The sequence below is a fragment of the Coregonus lavaretus genome (assembly GCF_964263955.1).
Source record: "Coregonus lavaretus genome assembly, chromosome: 3".
NCBI lineage: Eukaryota > Metazoa > Chordata > Actinopteri > Salmoniformes > Salmonidae > Coregonus > Coregonus lavaretus.
Genome location: NC_139990.1, coordinates 36,333,866 through 36,354,914, shown reverse-complemented (window position 1 = coordinate 36,354,914; position 21,049 = coordinate 36,333,866). Strand labels below are relative to the sequence as shown.

General features: G+C 43.3%; 1 protein-coding gene across 1 annotated transcript; it reads left to right on the top strand.

The window, feature by feature from the left end:
• Positions 1–1,358: 1,358 nt before the first annotated feature.
• Positions 1,359–21,044, top strand: ints8 (integrator complex subunit 8). Its single transcript, XM_084158613.1, has 27 exons — positions 1,359–1,484; positions 4,857–4,992; positions 5,148–5,322; positions 5,479–5,619; positions 5,742–5,813; positions 5,923–5,974; positions 6,083–6,265; positions 6,468–6,575; positions 6,756–6,908; positions 10,765–10,865; positions 11,286–11,427; positions 11,583–11,653; positions 13,481–13,656; positions 13,965–14,095; positions 14,221–14,331; positions 14,623–14,827; positions 16,214–16,335; positions 16,623–16,807; positions 16,994–17,087; positions 17,174–17,235; positions 17,416–17,534; positions 19,747–19,850; positions 20,034–20,084; positions 20,181–20,254; positions 20,367–20,431; positions 20,524–20,567; positions 20,838–21,044. The coding sequence occupies exons 2-27, from the start codon at positions 4,863–4,865 to the stop codon at positions 20,952–20,954; spliced, it is 2,988 nt and encodes a 995-aa protein (XP_084014739.1). The 5' UTR covers positions 1,359–1,484; positions 4,857–4,862; the 3' UTR covers positions 20,955–21,044.
• Positions 21,045–21,049: the final 5 nt, after the last annotated feature.

The following is a 21,049-nucleotide window of genomic DNA, read 5'->3' as shown; positions in this document are numbered from 1 at the left end:
GCTCTTTGGCATCAACTCAACTCGCCGTGTTTGGAGGAGGAGGAATGCTGCCTATGACCCCAAGAACATCATCCCCACCGTCAAACATGGAGGTGGAAACGTTATGCTTTGGGGGTGTTTTTCTGCTAAGGGGACAGGACAACTTCACCGCATCAAAGGGATGATGGACGGGGCCATGTACCGTCAAATCTTGGGTGAGAACCTCTTTCCCTCAGCAAGGGCATTGAAAATGGGTCGTGGATGGGTATTCCAGCATGACAATGACCCAAAACACACGGCCAAGGCAACAAAGGAGTGGCTCAAGAAGAAGCACATTAAGGTCCTGGAGTGGCCTAGCCAGTCTCCAGACCTTAATCCCATAGAAAATCTGTGGAGGGAGCTGAAGGTTCGAGTTGCCAAATGTCAGCCTCGAAACCTTAATGACTTGGAGAAGTTCTGCAAAGAGGTGTGGGACAAAATCCCTCCTGAGATGTGTGCAAACCTGGTGGCCAACTACAAGAAACGTCTGACCTCTGTGATTGCCAACAAGGGTTTTGCCACCAAGTACTAAGTCATGTTTTGCAGAGGGGTCAAATACTTATTTCCCTCATTAAAATGCAAATCAATTTATAACATTTTTGACATGCGTTATTCTGGATTTTTTTGTTGTTATTCTGTCTCTCACTGTTCAAATAAACCTACCATTAAAATTATAGACTGATCATTTCTTTGTCAGTGGGCAAACGTACAAAATCAGCAGGGGATCAAATACTTTTTTCCCTCACTGTATATGTTTCAGTAAGATTGGATTTTTTGAATTTATAGCAATGGTTATCAACTGTACTGCAGGGATGGAACGTAAGTCACAGAAAATAGAGGTTGTGGTGGCAGCTGCAGAGAGGTATTTGGGTGTGCGAGACTTGACATCAGAAGAGTTACAGGGTGTGTTAAGTGGTGGTGTTCCATCCTTTCAGGCTGTTGGCCTGAAGCAGGACTAAATAGATTTAAATAGTGGAGTGATGTAGCTCAGTTGGTAGAGCATGGTGTTTGCAACACCAGGGTTGTGGGTTCGATTCCCATGGGGGGCCAGTATGATTTTTTTTTTTTTTATAATAATAACGTATGCATTCACTAACTGTAAGTCGCTCTGGATAAGAGCGTCTGCTAAATGACTAAAATGTAAATGAGTATGGTATTATAATATATATATTTTTTAAACAAAGTATAAGGGAGTTATACTCCAGTCTGTTAGGGAGCGGTAATGTAACATTTATTGGATGCCAACCGCCGTTAAACCTCATCGAAGAAGAAGTTCAACCGCAACTGCATGATGCGCAAAAAGGGTACAGGATAACCAACTTCATGATTGGAGCGGATCCGGATATGACGTCAGAGATGTTCATTGACCAAAAAATAATAATTAGAAAGCATCTTTGAGTAAGCTAGCTAGTTGTCAAAAATATTATACCTTTCTGGATATTTTTAGAATTGCAGCCTCAAAAAAGGTAAACTCTTATGCATTTACATTGGCCAGCTTGCTTATATGCTCACCAGTCATAATATTAGGGCGACCCACCTAGCTAGCTAGCAACAACCGCTAGCTGCTAAAATAGATAGCTTAGATAGCTAGCTAGCTAACTTTAGTTTGCTTGATTTTGCACCTCATCAGATGTTTTTCTCTTTATCTTAATTTCTTTAGGAAATTGATTTTTGCGTAACTTAAGTTAGACTGGTTTTGGGTTTACAATTTAATATCCATTGGAAAGTAGGTTACTAAGCTACTCGGTAGCATTTTGGAAAAGTGAGTTTGCAGGGTTGGTAGCTCTGGGTCCAGTGTTTCAACTAGATAGCACAGCCTCAAAATCAATTAGGCTATATCGTAAACATTTATGAAAACAAACATTTGCTTTTTGTTTTTAATTTGAGGTTGGGTGTAAGGTTAGCAGTGTGGTTAGGGTTAGGTTTAAAATTAGATTTTAAGAAGATTAATTGTAGAAATAGGCGGGGTTTATGACTTTGTGGGTGTGTTAAGAACCTGGTCCAGGGTGTAGCGCACGAACGGGACCAGAGCTTCAGGGACAGGATTGTGGTTGCAAAATTCCGGGAATTTTCGAATACCCTGGTTTCCCGATATCACGGTTGGAGGATTCCAGGGATCAGAAGGGAATAAGCAGGAAATCCGTATATCTCCAACCAGGATTTCTGGTACTGGGAAACCAGGGAATTTATTTTAAATTCCTGGAATTTTGCAACCCTAGTTGGGATCAATTCCATAAAAATTTAGGAGATTAGGTAATTGCAATTTCAATTCAATATTAAATTAAATTGCCATTTCTTGTTGCTTATTGAGGATTTTTTCAGTGCTTTGAGGTGCAATTTGGACCCGTTCTTTCTAAAATTAGCCGCGGAAATTGTCGCAACCCCTATTACTAGCCTGTTCAACCTCTCTTTCGTATCATCTGAGATCCCCAGAGATTGGAAAGCTGCCGCGGTCATCCCCCTCTTCAAAGGGGGTGACACTCTAGATCCAAACTGTTACAGACCTATATCCATCCTGCCCTGCCTTTCGAAAGTATTTGAAAGCCAAGTTAACAAACAGATCCCCCACCATACCTTCTCCACTATGCAATCTGGTTTCCAAGCTCGTCATGGGTGCACCTCAGCCACGCTCAAGGTCCTAAACGATATAATAACCGCGATCGATAAAAGACAGTACTGTGCAGCCGTCTTTGTCGACCTGGCCAAGGCTTTTGACTCTGTCAATCACCAGATTATTATTGGCAGACTAAATAGCCTTGGTTTCTCAAATGACTGCCTCGCCTGGTTCACCAACTACTTCTCAGATAGAGTTCAATGTGTCAAATCGGAGGGCCTGTTGTCTGGACCTCTGGCAGTCTCTATGGGGGTGCCACAGGGTTCAATTCTCGGGCCGACTCTATTCTCTGTGAATATCAATGATGTCGCTCTTGCTGCTGGTGACTCTCAGATCCACCTCTACGCAGACGACACCATTTTGTATGCATCTGGCCCTTCATTGGACACTGTGTTAACAAACCTCCAAACGAGCTTCAATGCCATACAACACTCCTTCCGTGGCCTCCAGCTGCTCTTAAACGCTAGTAAAACTAAATGCATGCTCTTCAATCGAACGCTGCTTGCAACCGCCCGCCCGACTAGAATCACTACTATCGGCGGGTCTGACTTAGAATATGTGGACAACTACAAATACCTAGGTGTCTGGTTAGACCGTAAACTCTCCTTCCAGACTCACATTAAGCATCTCCAATCCAAAGTTAAATCTAGAATCGGCTTCCTATTTCGCAACAAAGCCTCCTTCACTCGTGCTGCTAAACATGCCCTCAGAAAACGGACTATCCTACCGATCCTTGACTTCGGTGATGTCATTTACAAAATAGCTTCCAACACTATACTCAGCAAATTGGATGTAGTCTATCACAGTGCCATCCGTTTTGTCACCAAAGCCCCAGCCCCATATACTACCCACCACTGTGACCTGTACGCTCTTGTTGGCTGGCCCTCACTACATATTCGTTGCCAAACCCACTGGCTCCAGGTCATCTATAAATCTCTTCTAGGCAAATCCCCGCCTTATCTTAGCTCATTGGTCACCATAGCAACACCCACCCGTAGTATGCGCAGGTATATCTCACTGGTCATCCCCAAAGCCAACACCTCCTTTGGCCGCCATTCCTTCCAGTTCTCTGCTGCAAATGACTGGAACGAACTGCAAAAATCTCTGAAGCTGGAGACACTTATCTCCCTCACTATCTTTAAGCATCAGTTGTCAGAGCAGCTTACCAATCACTGTACCTGTACACAGCCCATCTGTAATTAGCCCACCCAACTACCTCATCCCCATATTGTTATTTACATCGTTATTTATTTTGCTCATTTGCACCCCAGTATCTCTATTTGCACATCATCTTCTGCACATCTATCACTCCAGTGTTAATACTAAATTGTAATTATTTTGCACTATGGCCTATTTATTGCCATACCTCCATAACTTACCACATTTGCACACACTGTATATAGATTTTCTATTGTGTTATTGACTGTACGTTTTGTTTATTCCATATGTAACTCTGTGTTTGTTGTTTTTATCGCACTGCTTTGCTTTATCTTGGCCAGGTTGCAGTTGTAAATGAGAACTTGTTCTCAACTGGCTTACCTGGTTAAATAAAGGTAAAATAAAATAAAAAATTCTAACAAGCATTGTAAACTTCTTACAAATTTAAATGTAAGCATCATGTAACCTTGCTCTCCAGAAGCCAAGAAAGCATTCTCCCTTATCCCTAGAGTTCTCAGATGTAAGTGTCGCCCACACTCTGTTTTAACATTTAGAAATGTTAATAGCCCTCACTTGCGATATGGTTTTGGAAATATAGAACCCTCTACTTTCACATCACATAAAAATAATTTCACAAATGCAAAATATACATGTACTGTACACTGTTGTAACCAGTTTTAGCAGTTGCAGCAGCCAACAGTATTTTTTTACAACACTTTTCTGGCATCCTTCTTCCGTTACACAGGTGTTCGGAGCCCGCTAGATAGATCATTAGTACAGGTGGTCGATCGCCTCTGTCTTCCGTAAACAAGCATTGTAACATGGAGCTATGACGATGTGGGAACCCTAACCTTATAAATGTGTGTGTAGTAATTTAACCGTTAGTTAAAAAAATATATTTCTCACTGATATGAAAGATAAGGTCCTAATGTTTCCAAAACTGTACTGCAAGCAATGCGTGTTAACGTTCAGACCCTTCCCTCCCGGGACAGAAGATGCCTTCGTTAATAGACACTAGAGTTGGTGTCTATGGCTACGTGTAACCAAGACTGTGTGACACTGACAGGTGGAGATGAGTGCAGAGGCGGCGGACCGTGTGGCTGTGAGCGGCAGCCGGCCGAGCACTCCTCCTCAGACCTCCTGGTTCGAGTTTCTCCTGGATGAGATGCTGCTGGAGAACCACCTCCAGAAGTCCCATCCAGGTCTGCCGAAAGAAAGAGAGAGAATCCTCTCTGAATATTGGTCCAGATCTGATTGGCATAACCATATTGGTAGCAGTGATTGAACTTACACATGAGTGGACTCAAACTCGACTGGTTTGTTTGAAAACGTATATAAATATGTTTCCCTCCCTCAGATCCTGTTCCAGTGCAGCTTGTCATCCAGTTCCTTGAACAAGCGGCCAAGCCCTCTGTGAACGAGCAGAACCAAGTCCAGCCTCCTGCAGACAATCGCAGGAACCGCACTCTGAAGCTGTTGGCTCTTAAAGTAGCAGCACACATGAAGTGGGATCTAGATGTATTGGAGAAAGGGTAAGTGTGGCGTAGAAACATCTGTTTGCAGTGACTTTTTATTCGAGAATTTGTTGTTATTCCATTACCCTGAAAAGTTAGGATAGTAGTTCGGTTTTTGTTTGTTTTTATGTAGGTGTCTCATATTGAATTGACACATCCTTTTTCCCTCCTTAGCTTGACTATCCCTGTGTTGAACATGCTGCTGAATGAGCTGCTGTGTGTGAGTAAGGTTCCACCTGGAGTGAAACATGTTGACCTGGATCTGTCCACCTTGCCTCCCACCACTGCCATGGCTGTCATCATCTACAACCGCTGGTGAGAATGGGCACTGGAGAACACTTTCTGCAGAAAAGGATTGATTGTACTGTATAATGGACCACCAGGTTGACATAATTCTGTCATTTCTAATAATTGTATCCATATTTTGACTCTCAAAGGGCCATACGAACCATTGTGTTGAGTAGTTTTCCAGAAAAACAGACCAAACCTGGGCCTCATCAGATGAACATGTAGGTTCTTTGGTTCTCCTTCTACTTTCAGAACTAAATTGGTATTGCTGTACGTATGACAAGATTTTCATCAGTACAGCATTATATTCATTTTCCATGTTGTCTATAGGTTGAATATTGTGCAGCAGGAGAAAGAGCTAACTGAAAACATCCTGAGCGTGGTGAGTGCTATTTTCCTTAGGTCATATTAGACAACAGAACACCATTTTAAAACATGAGTGAATGCCCTGAGGGATTACATGGTGCTGTGTCACTGTCTCCTATTGCAGTTGAAAGAGCAGGCAGCGGACTCTATCATGGTGTTAGAGGGTGCTCTGGGGCTGAAGAAGGACTTCTACATCCATACCCTGAGGACTCTGGACCTGCTGGCTGCCGACCCCAGTACTACTAACGGGGAAACGGAGTCCTCCACAGCAGGCCTTAGGATCAGTGCTGATGAGCTGCACTGTCAGGTGGGTAGACTCACAGAGACTATTAAATTACTATATTATTATATATATAATTATTGTTTAATATATGTCCTATTAAAGTTATATATGTCATTCTATGGGTAGACTACTCTAAATAGAAGATTCTCCTATTGGATGCAGTATGGCCAGAGAGAACGGCTCACAGAGCTCAAGCTCTTGGTAAAGAACGTCTTGTGTTCTACAGGTGCATTACGATTTGGGAGGTATTTTCTTTCAACAAGGCTGCTCAGACCAACTGGCATATGAGAAGGCCAGAGAGCATTTTCAACAAACAAGGGAGTTGCTGTTGAAGGTTCAGTATTAAGCTGTAGTTGTTGTTATATTTTGCTTTAGTAGTTTCATGGTCACTTGCACTAAAATATATTCAAAAACATATCTTACATTTGGTCTGACTTTGATTCAATTTGATTTGAGTGTTTGTATTTGTGTTAATGTTGCTCATCACTGTAGCTCTGCTGTTCTTGTATTGCAGTTCGACTTCACGCTTCACGTTCACCTGGATGAGAAGCGTCTTGCTGGGTACTGGAACGCCTGCAGGGCCCTGACTGGAGCCTCGGACCCCAGTGACACCCAGCTAAACCCCTACGGACAGATCAACAGCCTCATCAGAACTCAGAACTACCAGGTCAGTCAGCCTGGAAAAAATAAATACAAAAATGCAACAAGCTAAAAAACTACTTAGCACCAATGTAGACTGTGCCCTGCTGATGATGGTAGAAAATGTTTTCTCCTGCGGTTTAGGCATTATGTAAGGAACTGAAAGCCACACAATCAGTAATTTTGTGAATAATTATTTATTTGTTTTTCTTGCATGTCCTAGACAATTACAGTTTCACGATATTAATATGTACAGTTCAATAGGGGGAAAACAAACAAAATCTCAAAACTAAAACAACATCATACAAATTAAAAAGGACAGAACTAAATAGATTAAAGACAAAACATTTCAGTATTTCCAAATTAAAACTGTTAAAATGTAATTCTCAAAGCCTACCAACCCAGAGCCACATAGCATTGCCCTGCTCTGCCTTTTTCCTATCTCACATTGTTGTTAAATTAGCTCTTGCAAGTGGGAGATTGCATGTGACCAATTGACCAAAGTTTTGGGCTTGGCCCTACGCAGACTGGCAGTGGATCTTTCCAGCTGCGCAATGTCCAAGTACATAAGCAACCAACATCTGCAAAGGGCAATACCCGGTTTAAATACCTTGCTGTTAATGCAGCCATAACAATCCGCCTCTCTTGACAAGATCATTAATTGCTACGGCTACAACCCAGCAGGAGGAGGGATGGGCAAACAGGTAGGTTCCTGACAAGAATACCATTTAAAACACAAACAACATAAACCCAAAGAGACTTTACCGGTACACGCTCCAAAACATATGCCCACCTCAGATTGGGTATATTTATTACTTACATCACTGTCCAAAAGCTTCATTTTGAACCTTCGCTCTGGGGTTAAATAAAGCCTTTGAGCGAATTTGCAATTAATAAATTGATGGCCAACGCTCTTAGAAAAGGCAAAAATATTGCCCCATATCGTGGTCCAATCCCATTCAAATCCTGCACTTTGTAGTTCCTTCTCCCAGATCTCCATAACAGGTAGATGTTTTATATTATGAGTCACTAGCCTATCATATAGTGAGGACGGCATTCCGGCTTTCCCTGGACATGAAAGTGGTTTCAGTAAAGAGTGGGAGCTTGGTTTGGTGTCCCATGGTACACCATAGGTTTTCAATCAAGAAGAACCAGGGAGAGAATGACTCTTTCAGATCTTGAAAGCAACAAAGCCCTTGCAGGTTGAAGATAAACTTTAAAACAAGAATGTCTTGCTTAGACCACGGAGGGAATGTAAACGGCATAAAGCCAGATAAAATAAAATTGTTATTCCAAATAGGACATAACTCATGGAAATTGCAAGTTGTGCCCAGATAATTATTGATTTGGTACCAAACAGTCAATGTATTTTTAAAAATAATAGATCCCATAAAAGATTAGGCAGTTTTTTTTTGCTTTATCCCAGAAGAAGGAAGGTCCTGAATTCTAATTGGGTGAGACTTGGCCTCCTCTATTTTCCGCAAAGGGACATCAGATGAAGAGTCATGCCAAATAGTCAATGACCTCAGCTGAAATGCCCAATAGTAGAGTTTAAAGTTGGGTAAAGAGAGCCTTCCAAACTTTTTTGGGCATTGTAAGGTGGAGTCTAATTCTAGGACGTTTCCCATTCCAAATGAAATTTCTCACCAAGATATCTACAGTTGAAGTCGGAAGTTTACATACACTTAGGTTGGAGTCATTAAAACTCGTTTTCAACCACTCCACAAATGTCTTGTTAATAAACTATAGTTTTGGCAAGTCGGTTAGGACATAATTTTTCAAACAATTGTTTACAGACAGATTATTTCACTTATAATTCACTGTATCACAATTCCAGTGGGTCAGAAGCTTACATACACTAAGTTGACTGTGCCTTTAAACAGCTTGGAAAATTCCAGAAAATGATGTCTTGGCTTTAGAAGCTTCTGATAGGCTAATTGACATTATCTGAGTTATTGGAGGTGTACCTGTGGATGTATTTCAAGGCCTACCTTCAAACTCAGTGCCTCTTTGCTTAAAACAAATTGTAGACCTACATAAGTCTGGTTCATCCTTGGGAGCAATTTCCAAATGTCTGAAGGTACCACGTTCATCTGTACAAACAATAGCACGCAAGTATAAACACCATGGGACCATGCAGCCGTCATACCGCTCAGGAAGGAGACGCGTTCTGTCTCCTAGAGATGAACGTATTTTGGTGCAAAAAGCGCGAATCAATCCCAGAACAACAGCAAAGGACCTTGTGAAGATGCTGGAGGAAACAGGTTCAAACGTATCTATATCCACAGTAAAACGAGTCCTATATCGACATAACCTGAAAGGCCGTTCAGCAAGGAAGAAGGCACTGCTCCAAAACCGCCATAGAAAAGCCAGACTATGGTTTGCAACTGCACATGGGGACAAAGATCGTACTTTTTGGAGAAATGTCCTCTGGTCTGATGAAACATAAATAGAACTGTTTGGCCATAATGACCGTTGTTATGTTTGGAGGAAAAAGGGGGGAGCTTGCAAGCCGAAGAACACCATCCCAACCGTGAAGCACGGGGGTGGCAGCATCATGCTGTGGGGGTGCTTTGCTGCAGGAGGGACTGGTACACTTCACAAAATAGATGGCATCACGAGGAAGGAAAATGTATGTGGATATATTGAAGCAACATCTCAAGACATCAGTCAGGAAGTTAAAGCTTGGTCGCAAATGGGTCTTCCAAATGGACAACGACACCAGGCATACTTCCAAAGTTGTGGCAAAATGGCTTAAGGACAACAAAGTCAAGGTATTGGAGTGGCCATCACAAAGCCCTGACCTCAAACATATAGAAAATGTGTGGGCAGAGCTGAAAAAGTGTTTGCGAGCAAGGAGGCCTACAAACCTGACTCAGTTACACCAGCTCTGTCAGGAGGAATGGGCCAAAATTCACCCAACTTATTGTGGGAAGCTTGTGGAAGGCTACCCGAAACGTTTGACCCAAGTTAAACAATTTAAAGGCAATGCTACCAAATACTAATTGAGTGTATGTAAACTTCTGACCCACTGGGAATGTGATGAAAGAAATAAAAGCTTAAATAAATCACTCTACTATTATTCTGACATTTCACATTCTTAAAATAAAGTGGTGATCCTAACTGACCTAAGACAGGGAATTTTTACTAGGATTCAATGTCAGAAATTGTGAAAAACTGAGTTTAAATGTATTTGGCTAAGGTGTATGTAAACTTCAGACTTCAACTGTATATCCCTAAGTATGTGATCCTCATTAATATTGTACGTCAGTCATTATATAAGGGATATATTGGGAGACAAACTGTTCTCTGCATAGGTACTGATTTCATCACAGTGTTGTGTTTACATTGTTTCGGTTGTATTGTGTCTGTGTGGGATGATTGTGTTGCAACAGCCTAGTTTATCTTTGTGTTTTTTAGTCTCAAGTTGGATGAATTTCATCTTGAATAATTCCATGTCTGTGAGGATGCATTTGACTGTGACACGGGTAGATTTTATATCAGTGCGCATTTCAAGTAAAGAGTATTTTAGGTCACCAAGCTTTCCCGAAAAGAGTTAAGATAAAACCGACTCATCCTTGCCGGGGAGTTGCGTCCCTGTAGCCCCAAATACAGAAAGTGTTTAGTGGGGAACGCCGTCTGCAAGCGACATCCTCGATTTCTTATCTTCTTGATTTGTAGACTGGGTAGTCAGGTCCAACATATCGATATTTCTCTTCGGTGGCGTTTCAGTGTTCATCCTTGTTTGTGATTAGTTAAGAGATGATCAAAATAACGATAGAAATAGCATTTTAAAAGTTTGCACCAGCGTGAGCAAAACTCCACCATCTTGCTCAGTAACCGGAAGTCTTTGAAGTAATTGAAGCCTCTCTTCTTTTCCTCAGGCTCTTGTAGAGGCTTTCATCAAAGACAATGTGTCACTCAGCTTGCCCAACCACCTCAGACAGTCTGTCCTGAGGGAGTTTTTGCACAAAGTCCAGCAAGGGTGAGAACACTTTTGGTGGTTAAATCATTCAACCCAGAATAAAATTATTATTATTTTTTTTTTTTTTTTTGTCATTTAGCAGACGCTCTTATCCAGAGCGACTTACAGGAGCAATTAGGGTTAAGTGCCTTGCTCAAGGGCACATCGACAGATTTTTCACCTAGTCGGCTCGGGGATTAGAACCAGGGACCTTTCGGTTACTGGCACAACGCTCTTAACCACTAAGCTACCTGCCGCCCTGGTATCTTTGACGTGTACTATACACCACTTAACTGTTTTAGGCGTAAATATTTTTCTTAGATAACCAAATGTATTGAAATGAGGCAAATCAGTCTTGATTGCTAGCAAGAAATCCCAGCATTAAGACGTTTAAATGTTTGGCAGTGTTATGTTAATTCTCTGTTTTCATGGTGTACACAGGGAGAGGGGCCTGGACGAGGTGTGTCACAAGCTTTGCGTGTGCAATGCTGTTCGAGACGCCCTGCAAGGGGAGGTCCTCAGTGTGCGTTTTCAGCAGCTGCTCCACAAGCCTAGAAAACACGTGGTGGACTTTATGCTAGAGGTACAACTACAAACTCATAGCCTGGTTAAAACACAATAAATGCTGTGCTTACCATTGTTTCAGTCTGGTTTAACCAGGCTAACAAACCCACTCTTCTCAATGAAAACGGAATTTCTATCTATAAATCTACATTTAAACTGTGTTTCCTCTTACAGGTATGCACAAGGTCATTAGACAAGGACCATTCATCAGAGACGTCCAAGAGGAAGATGGTTATTTTTCTAAAGTGCGTAGGATTGAGTTGATTAACTTAGATTAGAGACATTTTGTAAGCTTGTAATAACTGCAGATCTAATGTGTTGGTCTAGCTTGTTGATGGTGAGCAGTATGCCAAATGCTGATACCTGTCCTGACATTTGATGCCTCCCCATCATAGACATGCATACAGTGGGGAAAAAAAGTATTTAGTCAGCCACCAATTGTGCAAGTTCTCCCACTTAAAAAGATGAGAGGCCTGTAATTTTCATCATAGGTACACGTCAACTATGACAGACAAATTGAGATTTTTTTTTCCAGAAAATCACATTGTAGGATTTTTTATGAATTTATTTGCAAATTATGGTGGAAAATAAGTATTTGGTCACCTACAAACAAGCAAGATTTCTGGCTCTCACAGACCTGTAACTTCTTCTTTAAGAGGCTCCTCTGTCCTCCACTCGTTACCTGTATTAATGGCACCTGTTTGAACTTGTTATCAGTATAAAAGACACCTGTTTGAACTTGTTATCAGTATAAAAGACACCTGTCCACAACCTCAGTCACACTCCAAACTCCACTATGGCCAAGACCAAAGAGCTGTCAAAGGACACCAGAAACAAAATTGTAGACCTGCACCAGGCTGGGAAGACTGAATCTGCAATAGGTAAGCAGCTTGGTTTGAAGAAATCAACTGTGGGAGCAATTATTAGGAAATGGAAGACATACAAGACCACTGATAATCTCCCTCGATCTGGGGCTCCACGCAAGATCTCACCCCGTGGGGTCAAAATGATCACAAGAACGGTGAGCAAAAATCCCAGAACCACACGGGGGGACCTAGTGAATGACCTGCAGAGAGCTGGGACCAAAGTAACAAAGCCTACCATCAGTAACACACTATGCCGCCAGGGACTCAAATCCTGCAGTGCCAGACGTGTCCCCCTGCTTAAGCCAGTACATGTCCAGGTCCGTCTGAAGTTTGCTAGAGTGCATTTGGATGATCCAGAAGAGGATTGGGAGAATGTCATGTGGTCAGATGAAACCAAAATGTAACTTTTTGGTAAAAACTCAACTCGTCGTGTTTGGAGGACAAAGAATGCTGAGTTGCATCCAAAGAACACCATACCTACTGTGAAGCATGGGGGTGGAAACATCATGCTTTGGGGCTGTTTTTCTGCAAAGGGACCAGGACGACTGATCCGTGTAAAGGAAAGAATGAAAGGGGCCATGTATCGTGAGATTTTGAGTGAAAACCTCCTTCCATCAGCAAGGGCATTGAAGATGAAACGTGGCTGGGTCTTTCAGCATGACAATGATCCCAAACATACCGCCCGGGCAACGAAGGAGAGGCTTCGTAAGAAGCATTTCAAGGTCCTGGAGTGGCCTAGCCAGTCTCCAGATCTCAACCCCATAGAAAATCTTTGGAGGGAGTTGAAAGTCTGTGTTGCCCAGCGACAGCCCCAAAACATCACTGCTCTAGAGGAGATCTGCATGGAGGAATGGGCCAAAATACCAGCAACAGTGTGTGAAAACCTTGTGAAGACTTACAGAAAACGTTTGACCTGTGTCATTGCCAACAAAGGGTATATAAAAGTATTGAGAAACTTTTGTTATTGACCAAATACTTATTTTCCACCATACTTTGCAAATAAATTCATTAAAAATCCTACAATGTGATTTTCTGGATTTTTTTTTCTCATTTTGTCTGTCATAGTTGACGTGTACCTATGATGAAAATTACAGGCCTCTCATCTTTTTAAGTGGGAGAACTTGCACAATTGGTGGCTGACTAAATACTTTTTTTCCCCACTGTATATTCATATCTTTATACATCATTGTCCCAACTCCCATGCAGAACCCTGTGTGAGAGCTTGGCAGAGCCCCACCTGGTGTTCGTGGTCACCGCCCACAAGCTGTTCACGGAGCTGCTGAAGGAGGAGGAGAGGAAGATCCTGGTGGAGCAGATGAGGAAGAGGTCAGCCACGGTCAACCTCTACGCCAAGCCTCTGCCCTCCTTCTACGACATCCCAGGTATGCTGCTATATTATCACTGCTCTCTGGCTAAACACAGGTGCCACACAACATCACTTCGGCAAGTATTCAGAGCTCTGAATGGAAGGGGTGGAGGAGTAGGGGCCAGTATGTGGATTCTTAGGAGTTGATTTAGTAGATTACTTATTTATCATACCTCTTGTCTGTCTCGCACGGAAAGTTTGCCCTCTTGTTAAGCTAAAGCTCCCATCAATGAGTGATGCAGTCTTCTTTCCCATGTATTATGTTATGGATGTGCATTTCCCTCTGATCCTGTGCTTGTCCTTCTGTTCCGTGTTGCTCCCCAGCCGCGGCCAGTGTCAACATTGGACAGCTGGAGCAGCAGCTCATCCTCTGCCTGGACGCCCGCCGCATCCGACAGATCCTCATTGAGCTGCACGGCATGGCCGAACGACCCTTCTGGAGGGTTAACAACAAGGTCAGAGTTCAAAGGTCACCACGGCTGGACACACAGACTGCTTCTATAGTGCCTATTATTTTAAATGGTAGCAGTGATTTTGTTAGATTGATACTTGCCTGAAACTTTATTATGTGTATTTACAGTGGGAAGTACCTCCAGACTATATCAATGTGATCCTCAACATCAAAGACAACCTGACCAAGGATCTGGTGTACATCCTCATGGCCAAAGGGCTTCACTGCATCACTGTAAAGGTCTATCACTTTCAAATTCTCCATAAAAACATGAGTATTATGGAATATGAAGTTCATGGGTCAATACAATGTTACTATTGGTAGATAGAAGATGGGAATGTATTTCTTGTTAACAAAATTTGATTTTGTAATACTTGTAGGTCCGGTTTCTCAGACACATATTAGGCCTAACCCTGGACTAAAAACCGCTTTCTGCTTTTTAGTCCAGGACTAGGCGTAATCTATGTCTGGGAAACAAGCCCATAAAGAACTTGGGTTGATCTCATCTTTGTAATGTTGTTGGTATCCCAGGACTTTGCCCACACGCGGCAGCTCTTCTCAGCCTGTCTGGAGCTGGTGACGGAGTTCTCTCCTAAGCTAAGGCAGGTGATGCTGAACGAAATGCTGCTTCTGGAGGTGCGGGCCCATGAAACCGGGGCGGCCGAGGGCAGCAATGTCAGACCCCCACCCGATCTGGTCAGCAGGGTGCGAGGCTACCTGGAGATGAGAATACATGGTAGGTGAATGGAGAAACAATTACTTTACTCATGAAACGTTCAAGGCATACATAATGAAGCACATGGAATTGAAAGTTTGATTTCAGGCCTCCGGTCCCTCAGCATTTTGCCATATCAGTGTCCTATAATATACAGTTGCGGCCAAATATATTGGCACCCTTGCACTTTTCTTAAATAATTCCCTATTTCTTCTCAAATAAAGTTACATTTTAAAATATTTGTCACATTTTCAACACTCCAGAACTTTTCAATGTTTGTTCTTGAACCATTCCAGGGTGCTTTTGATATGTGTTGGGGGTTGTTGTCCTGCTGGAATACCCACAACCTTCAACAGAGACACAGGTTTTGGACCCTGGGTTGAACATTGCACTCCAAAACACCTTGATAATCTGCTGATTTCATGATGTCTTGCACACGTTCAAGTCACCCAGTACCAGAGACAGCAAAGCAACCTGGGTCTCCATTGAAGGTTGTGGAATGGTTCACCCAGGAATGGTTCAAGAAGAGATGCTGGACTGTTAAGTGGGCAGCTCTGAATCGCATCCAAAACCTATGGCGAGGGCCTCCCGAGTGGTGCAGCGGTCTAAGCACTGCATCGCAGTGTCACTACAGCCTGGGGTTCGATCCCATGCTGTGTCATTACCGGCCCATGACCGGGAGTCCCATAGAGCGGTGCACAATTGGCCTAGCGTCGTCCCGGTTAGGGGAGGGTTTGGCCGAGGGGGCTTTACTTGGCTCATCGCACTCTAGCGACTCCTTGTGGCGGGCCGGGCGCTTGCAGGCTGACTTCGGTCGTCAGTTGAACGATGTTTCCGTCCGACACATTGGTGCAGCTGGCTTCCGGGTTAAGCGAGCGGGTGTTAAGAAGTGCGGTTTGGCGGGTCATGTTTCAGAGGATGCATGACTCGACCTTCGCCTCTCCTGAGCCCGTTGGGGAGTTGCAGCCATGAGACAAGATCGTAATCACGAAATTGGGTAGTAAAAGGGGGGTAAAAAAAGTAAAACTTATGGCAAGATCTGAAAACAGCAGTTGGTGTAGGACACCCCTCAAACATTGAAGAATTGGAGCAGTTTGCTGCTAAAAGTGGGCGAAATTGCCAGTAGAAAGGAGCAGCAAGCTCATTGATGGTTACAAGAAGCATTTGTTGGCAGTTAACTTGGCCAAAGGCTGTGTGACCAAGTACTACCTCTGGGGTGCCAATAATTTTGCCCATGCCATGTTTTTATTTTCTAAATTAAAATTATAAACTGAAGTTTACAAAAACAAAATTGGTTCTACAATGTTGAACATTTGGAATTGTTTAAGAAAAGTACAAGGGTGCCAATATATTTGGCCGCAACTCTATGTACGACTATGGTCCCTGTGTGTTTCTTGCCATTTCCAGATCTCCCACTGCGCCAGATAGTAGGGGAGGAGTGTGTGGCCTTCATGTTGAACTGGAAGGAGAATGAATACCTGACACTGCAGGTGCCCCAGCAGCTGGTCATGAACAACCCCTACATCAAGGTACAGGCCTCTCAAAGACAGCACGCCGCCTCACTTTCTATCTGACTTGAATGTCTGGAGGATATAAGATTGTGTTTATCCAGTGTTCTGTGACTGAACCATATACAAATATTTCTGACACACAAAACTACCACATTGGTTATTGCTTTGTGATATTGAGAGGTATTCAATGTTACTTGTGTGCCAGTTAAGTTGTATTGTGTTCTGCCAATCGTGGTCTGGTGATCGACTCAAATCCTTAGCTTTTATCTCCTCTACCCCTGTGGCACACCTTTTGACCCCAATAGCTGGGTCAGCTCTTGGCCTCCACCTGTAAGGAGCTCCCTGGTCCTAAAGAGAGCCGGCGTGCAGCCAAAGAGTTGTGGGAGGTGGTTGTGCAGATCTGCAGTGTGTCCAACCAGCACAAGAGAAACAGCGACGGACGTGTCAGCCTCATCAAACAGAGAGAGTCCAGTATGGGCATCCTGCAAAGGTAAACGGGCCGGTAGTCATAGTTGGTCAATGACCACATAAGAATGGATAAGATAAACATGATTACACTTAGGTTAACTACAGGTTTCTTCACCTGGCTTAGTCCTCATCAGTTTATACTGAAAATTGAGGTAGGCATCAATGTGCTAAGTCTCCTTCTTGCTGACGTTTCCCGTATTGTTTTTAGGAGCCGATTCATCACTTTCATCAAGAAGCTTCGGGAACCACTGGTGCTGACCACCCTTATCTCGCTTTTCGTGAGGTTTCATAGCATAGTGCGGGTATGTTCGGCCACCTTCCGCACGCTGGTGCAGGCTATAACGAAACATGTTCTCTCATGGTTGAACAAATTTGCTTCTCTCTACAGGATGATATTGTCAATGAAGTGACAGCAGAACACCTTGCCATTTGGCCATCAACCCTGGCAAAGTATGAATACCTGTTTGGTTCTATATGGCTACAGAATGTGGTCCTATTTTCCATTGAGTTCCATTTTTGAGTTTCTAAAAGATAGTGTCTTCTCACCGTATGAGTTTATGAAGACTATTTACTTTGCTACTCACCCGACAATAAGGCTAGTTACTGTCTTAGATAATGTTTGTCTTCTAGCATGCAGGCTGTGGATGTTGAGGCAGTGGCTGTGACAGTTAAAGAGCTTGTGACCTACGCCCTTACACTGAACCCCAACAACCAGTCCTGGCTCATCACACAGGCTGACATCTACTTTGGTAAGCAGCACTCAAATGGTGGTGGAGAACCTAACCAGGGGGCGTATGTATCAAGCGTCTCAGAGTAGTGCTGATCTAGGATCAGATCCCCTTTGTCCATGTGATCTTATTCATTGTGATCTAAAAGGCAAAACTGGCCATAAATCAGCCCTCCTACTCCGAGTCACTTCATATACACTGAGTGTACAAAACATTATGAGCACCTGCTCTTTCCATGACAGGCTGACCAGGTGAATCCAAGTGAAAGCTATTATATCTTATTGATGTCACTTGTTAAATCTACTTCAATCAGTGTAGAGACAGGTTAAAGAAGGATTGTTAAGCCTTTAGACAATGATTGCGTATGTGCCATTCAGAGGGTGAATGGGCAGACAAAATATTTTTGCCTTTGAACGGGGTATGGTACTAGGTGCCAGAACTGCAACGCTGCTGGATCTTTCACGCTCAACAGTTTCCCAGGTGTATCAACAATTGTCCACCACCCAAAGACATCCAGCCAACTTGACACAACTGTGGGAAGCATTGGAGTCAACATGGGCCAGCATCCCTGTGGAACGCTTTCAACACCTTGTAGAGTCAATGCCCAGACGAATTGAGGCTGTTCTTAAGGGCAAAAAGGGGGGAAAGGGGTGCAACTCAATATTAGGAAGGTGTTCTTCATGTTTTGTACACTGTATCAGACCCCTTGACTTTCTACACATTTTTGTTACATTACAGCCTTATTCTAAAATGGATTAAATAATTGTTTTACCTCAATCTACACACAATGCACCATAATGACAAAGCGAAAACAGGTATTTAGACATTTCTGCAAAAAATAAAATAAAAATACCTTATTTACATAAGTATTCAGACCCTTTGCTATGAGACTCGGAATTGAGCTCAGGTGCATCCTGTTTCCTTTGATCATCCTTGATGTTTCTACAACTTGATTGGAGTCCACCTGTGGTAAATTCAATTGATTGGACATGATTTAGAAAGGCACACACACCCGTCTATATAAGGTCCGACAGTTGACAGTGCATGTCAGAGCAAAAACCAAGCCATGAGGTCGAAGGAATTGTCCGTAGAGCACAGAGACAGGATTGTGTCGAGGCACAGATCTGGGGAAGGGTACCAAAATATTTCTGCAGCATTGAAGGTCCCCAAGAACACAGTGGCCTCCATCATTCTTAAATGGAGAAAGTTTGGAACCACCAAGACTCTTCCTAGAGCTGGCCGCCCGGCCAAACTGAGCAATCGGGGGAGAAGGGCCTTGGTCAGGGAGGTGACCAAAAACCTGATGGTCACTTTGACAGAGCTCCAGAGTTCGTCTGTGGAGATGGTTGTCCTTCTGGAAGGTTCTCCCATCTCTGCAGCATTCCACCAATCAGGCCTTTATGGTAGAGTGGCCAGACGGAAGCCACTCCTCAGTAAAAGGCACATGACAGCCCACTTGGAGTTTGCCAAAAGGCAAAGGTGAAGCATGGTGGTGGCAGCATCATGCTGAGGGGATGTTTTTCAGCGGCAGGGACTGAGGTTAGTCAGGATCAAGGCAAAGATGAACGGAGCAAAGTACAGAGAGATCCTTGATGAAAACCTGCTTCAGAGCCCTCAGGACCTCAGACTGGGGCAAAGGTTCACCTTCCAACAGGACAACGACCCTAAGCACATAGCCAAGACAATGCAGGAGTGGCTTCGGGACAAGTCTCAATGTCCTTGAGTGGCCCAGCCAGAGCCCAGACTTGAACCCGATCGAACATCTCTGGAGAGACCTGAAAATAGCAGTGCAGCGACGCTCCCCATCCAACCTGACAGCGCTTGAGAGGATCTGCAGAGAAGAATGGGAGAAACTCCCCAAATACAGGGGTGCCAAGCTTGTAGCGTCATACCCAAGAAGACAAGGCTGTAATCGCTGCCAAAGGTGCTTCAACAAAGTACTGAGTAAAGGGTCTGAATACTTATGTAAATTTAATATTTGAGTAGTTTAAAATAAATTAGCAAAACTTTCTTCAAACCAGTGTTTGCTTTGTCATTATGGGGAATTGTGTGTAGATTGAGGGGGGAAACAATTGAATCAATTTCAGAATAAGGCTGTAACGTAACAAAATGTGGAGAAAGTCAAGGGTTCTGAATACTTTCCGAATGCACTGTGCAGGCCCTAGAACAAGTTTAGTGGGTAGCTAGTTGTCACAGTCAAGTAATTTCCTTCTCCTCCATTTTGTCTCCCCAGTGACCAACCAGTACTCTGCAGCGTTGCATTTCTACCTCCAGGCTGGGGCAGTGTGCTCTGACTTCTTTACCAAGGCTGTGGCTCCTGATGTCTACACTGACCAGGTAGAGAAACAGTCTGGTGTTTTCTGACCGGGGCTGAGTCTCAAATGGAACCCATAGGGCTCTGGTCAAAAGTAGTGCACTATATAGGGAATAGAGTGCCATTTGGCCGCAACCCTGGTGTTTTCTTGTTAAAACCCCCAAGAATACTGGATTATTTGTGACACTGATCTTTTTTCTTTGCAGGTCCTAAAGAGAATGATCAAGTGTTGTTCAATGCTGAACTGTCACACACAGGTCAGACTTCTTTCCAGAACGTTTATAATGGTTCTTATTCAGTACGTTGAGATTTGAACTTTGTAAATGTTACGATCACGTTGTCTTGCTGATTAGGTTGCAGTTCTTTGCCAGTTTCTAAGGGAGGTGGACTACATGACAGCATTCAAAGCTCTTCAAGAACAGAACAGGTATGACATAATTTATGGGGAGGGAGGGCCTCGTACACACAGGCAACGAGATGATATTTGGAAGGATGGCCCTGCGACTAATATAGGCCTATTTGTTCCATCTCATCATTAGTCACGATGCCATGGATTCATTCTATGACTACATCTGGGACGTCACCATCCTTGAATATCTCACACGTATCCTTTAATCTTTAGTTATTTACTTAGCCATTATTTTAGCAGGCAAGTTTTTCAAACAATGTTTACCCCTTGACTGTGCATGCATGTAGACATCCACCATAAAAGGGGTGAGAGCGAGAAGAGACAAATTGCTGTAAGTAGAATCTATTTCCATTGAGTACCTTCATTTGTTATGGCTTATCTAGTCTCCGTCGACAGCCATGCGTCTGGAGAGCCTAGAAACCCAATCGACTAAACCGTAGGGGTGGTTTTCCGTACAGATTAAGCTTAATCCTGGACTAAAACAGGCTGTGGAGATTCTCAATTGAAAGTACTTTAATCTAGGACTAGGTTTATTCTGTGTTAGGGAAACCGGCCAAAGGTGTTTTGTTTACGCCATGTATTGTATCAAATCTCTTCTCAGATTAAAGCAATTGGACAGACTGAGCTGAATGCTAGTAACCCCGAGGAAGTTCTGCAGCTGGCTGCACAGAAGAGGAAGAAGAAATTCCTGCAAGCTATGGCCAAACTGTACTTTTAGATAAAACCGGGCCACCAAACGTGTGGGGGGGGGGGGGGAAGTACAAATGTTTGTGGTCGAAAAACATTTTCAAATAAATAGTTCAGTTCATCTTT

What these genes read in the sequence shown, in the direction of transcription:
- ints8 (XM_084158613.1), top strand. Translation starts at nt 4,863, where the DNA reads ATGAGTGCAGAGGCGGCGGACCGTGTGGCTGTGAGCGGCAGCCGGCCG. An exon ending in CTAGATGTATTGGAGAAAGG is followed by an intron (nt 5,323 to 5,478) that starts GTAAGTGTGGCG and finishes TTCCCTCCTTAG; the next exon opens with CTTGACTATCCCTGTGTTGA. An exon ending in ACAGGCTGACATCTACTTTG is followed by an intron (nt 17,535 to 19,746) that starts GTAAGCAGCACT and finishes TTGTCTCCCCAG; the next exon opens with TGACCAACCAGTACTCTGCA.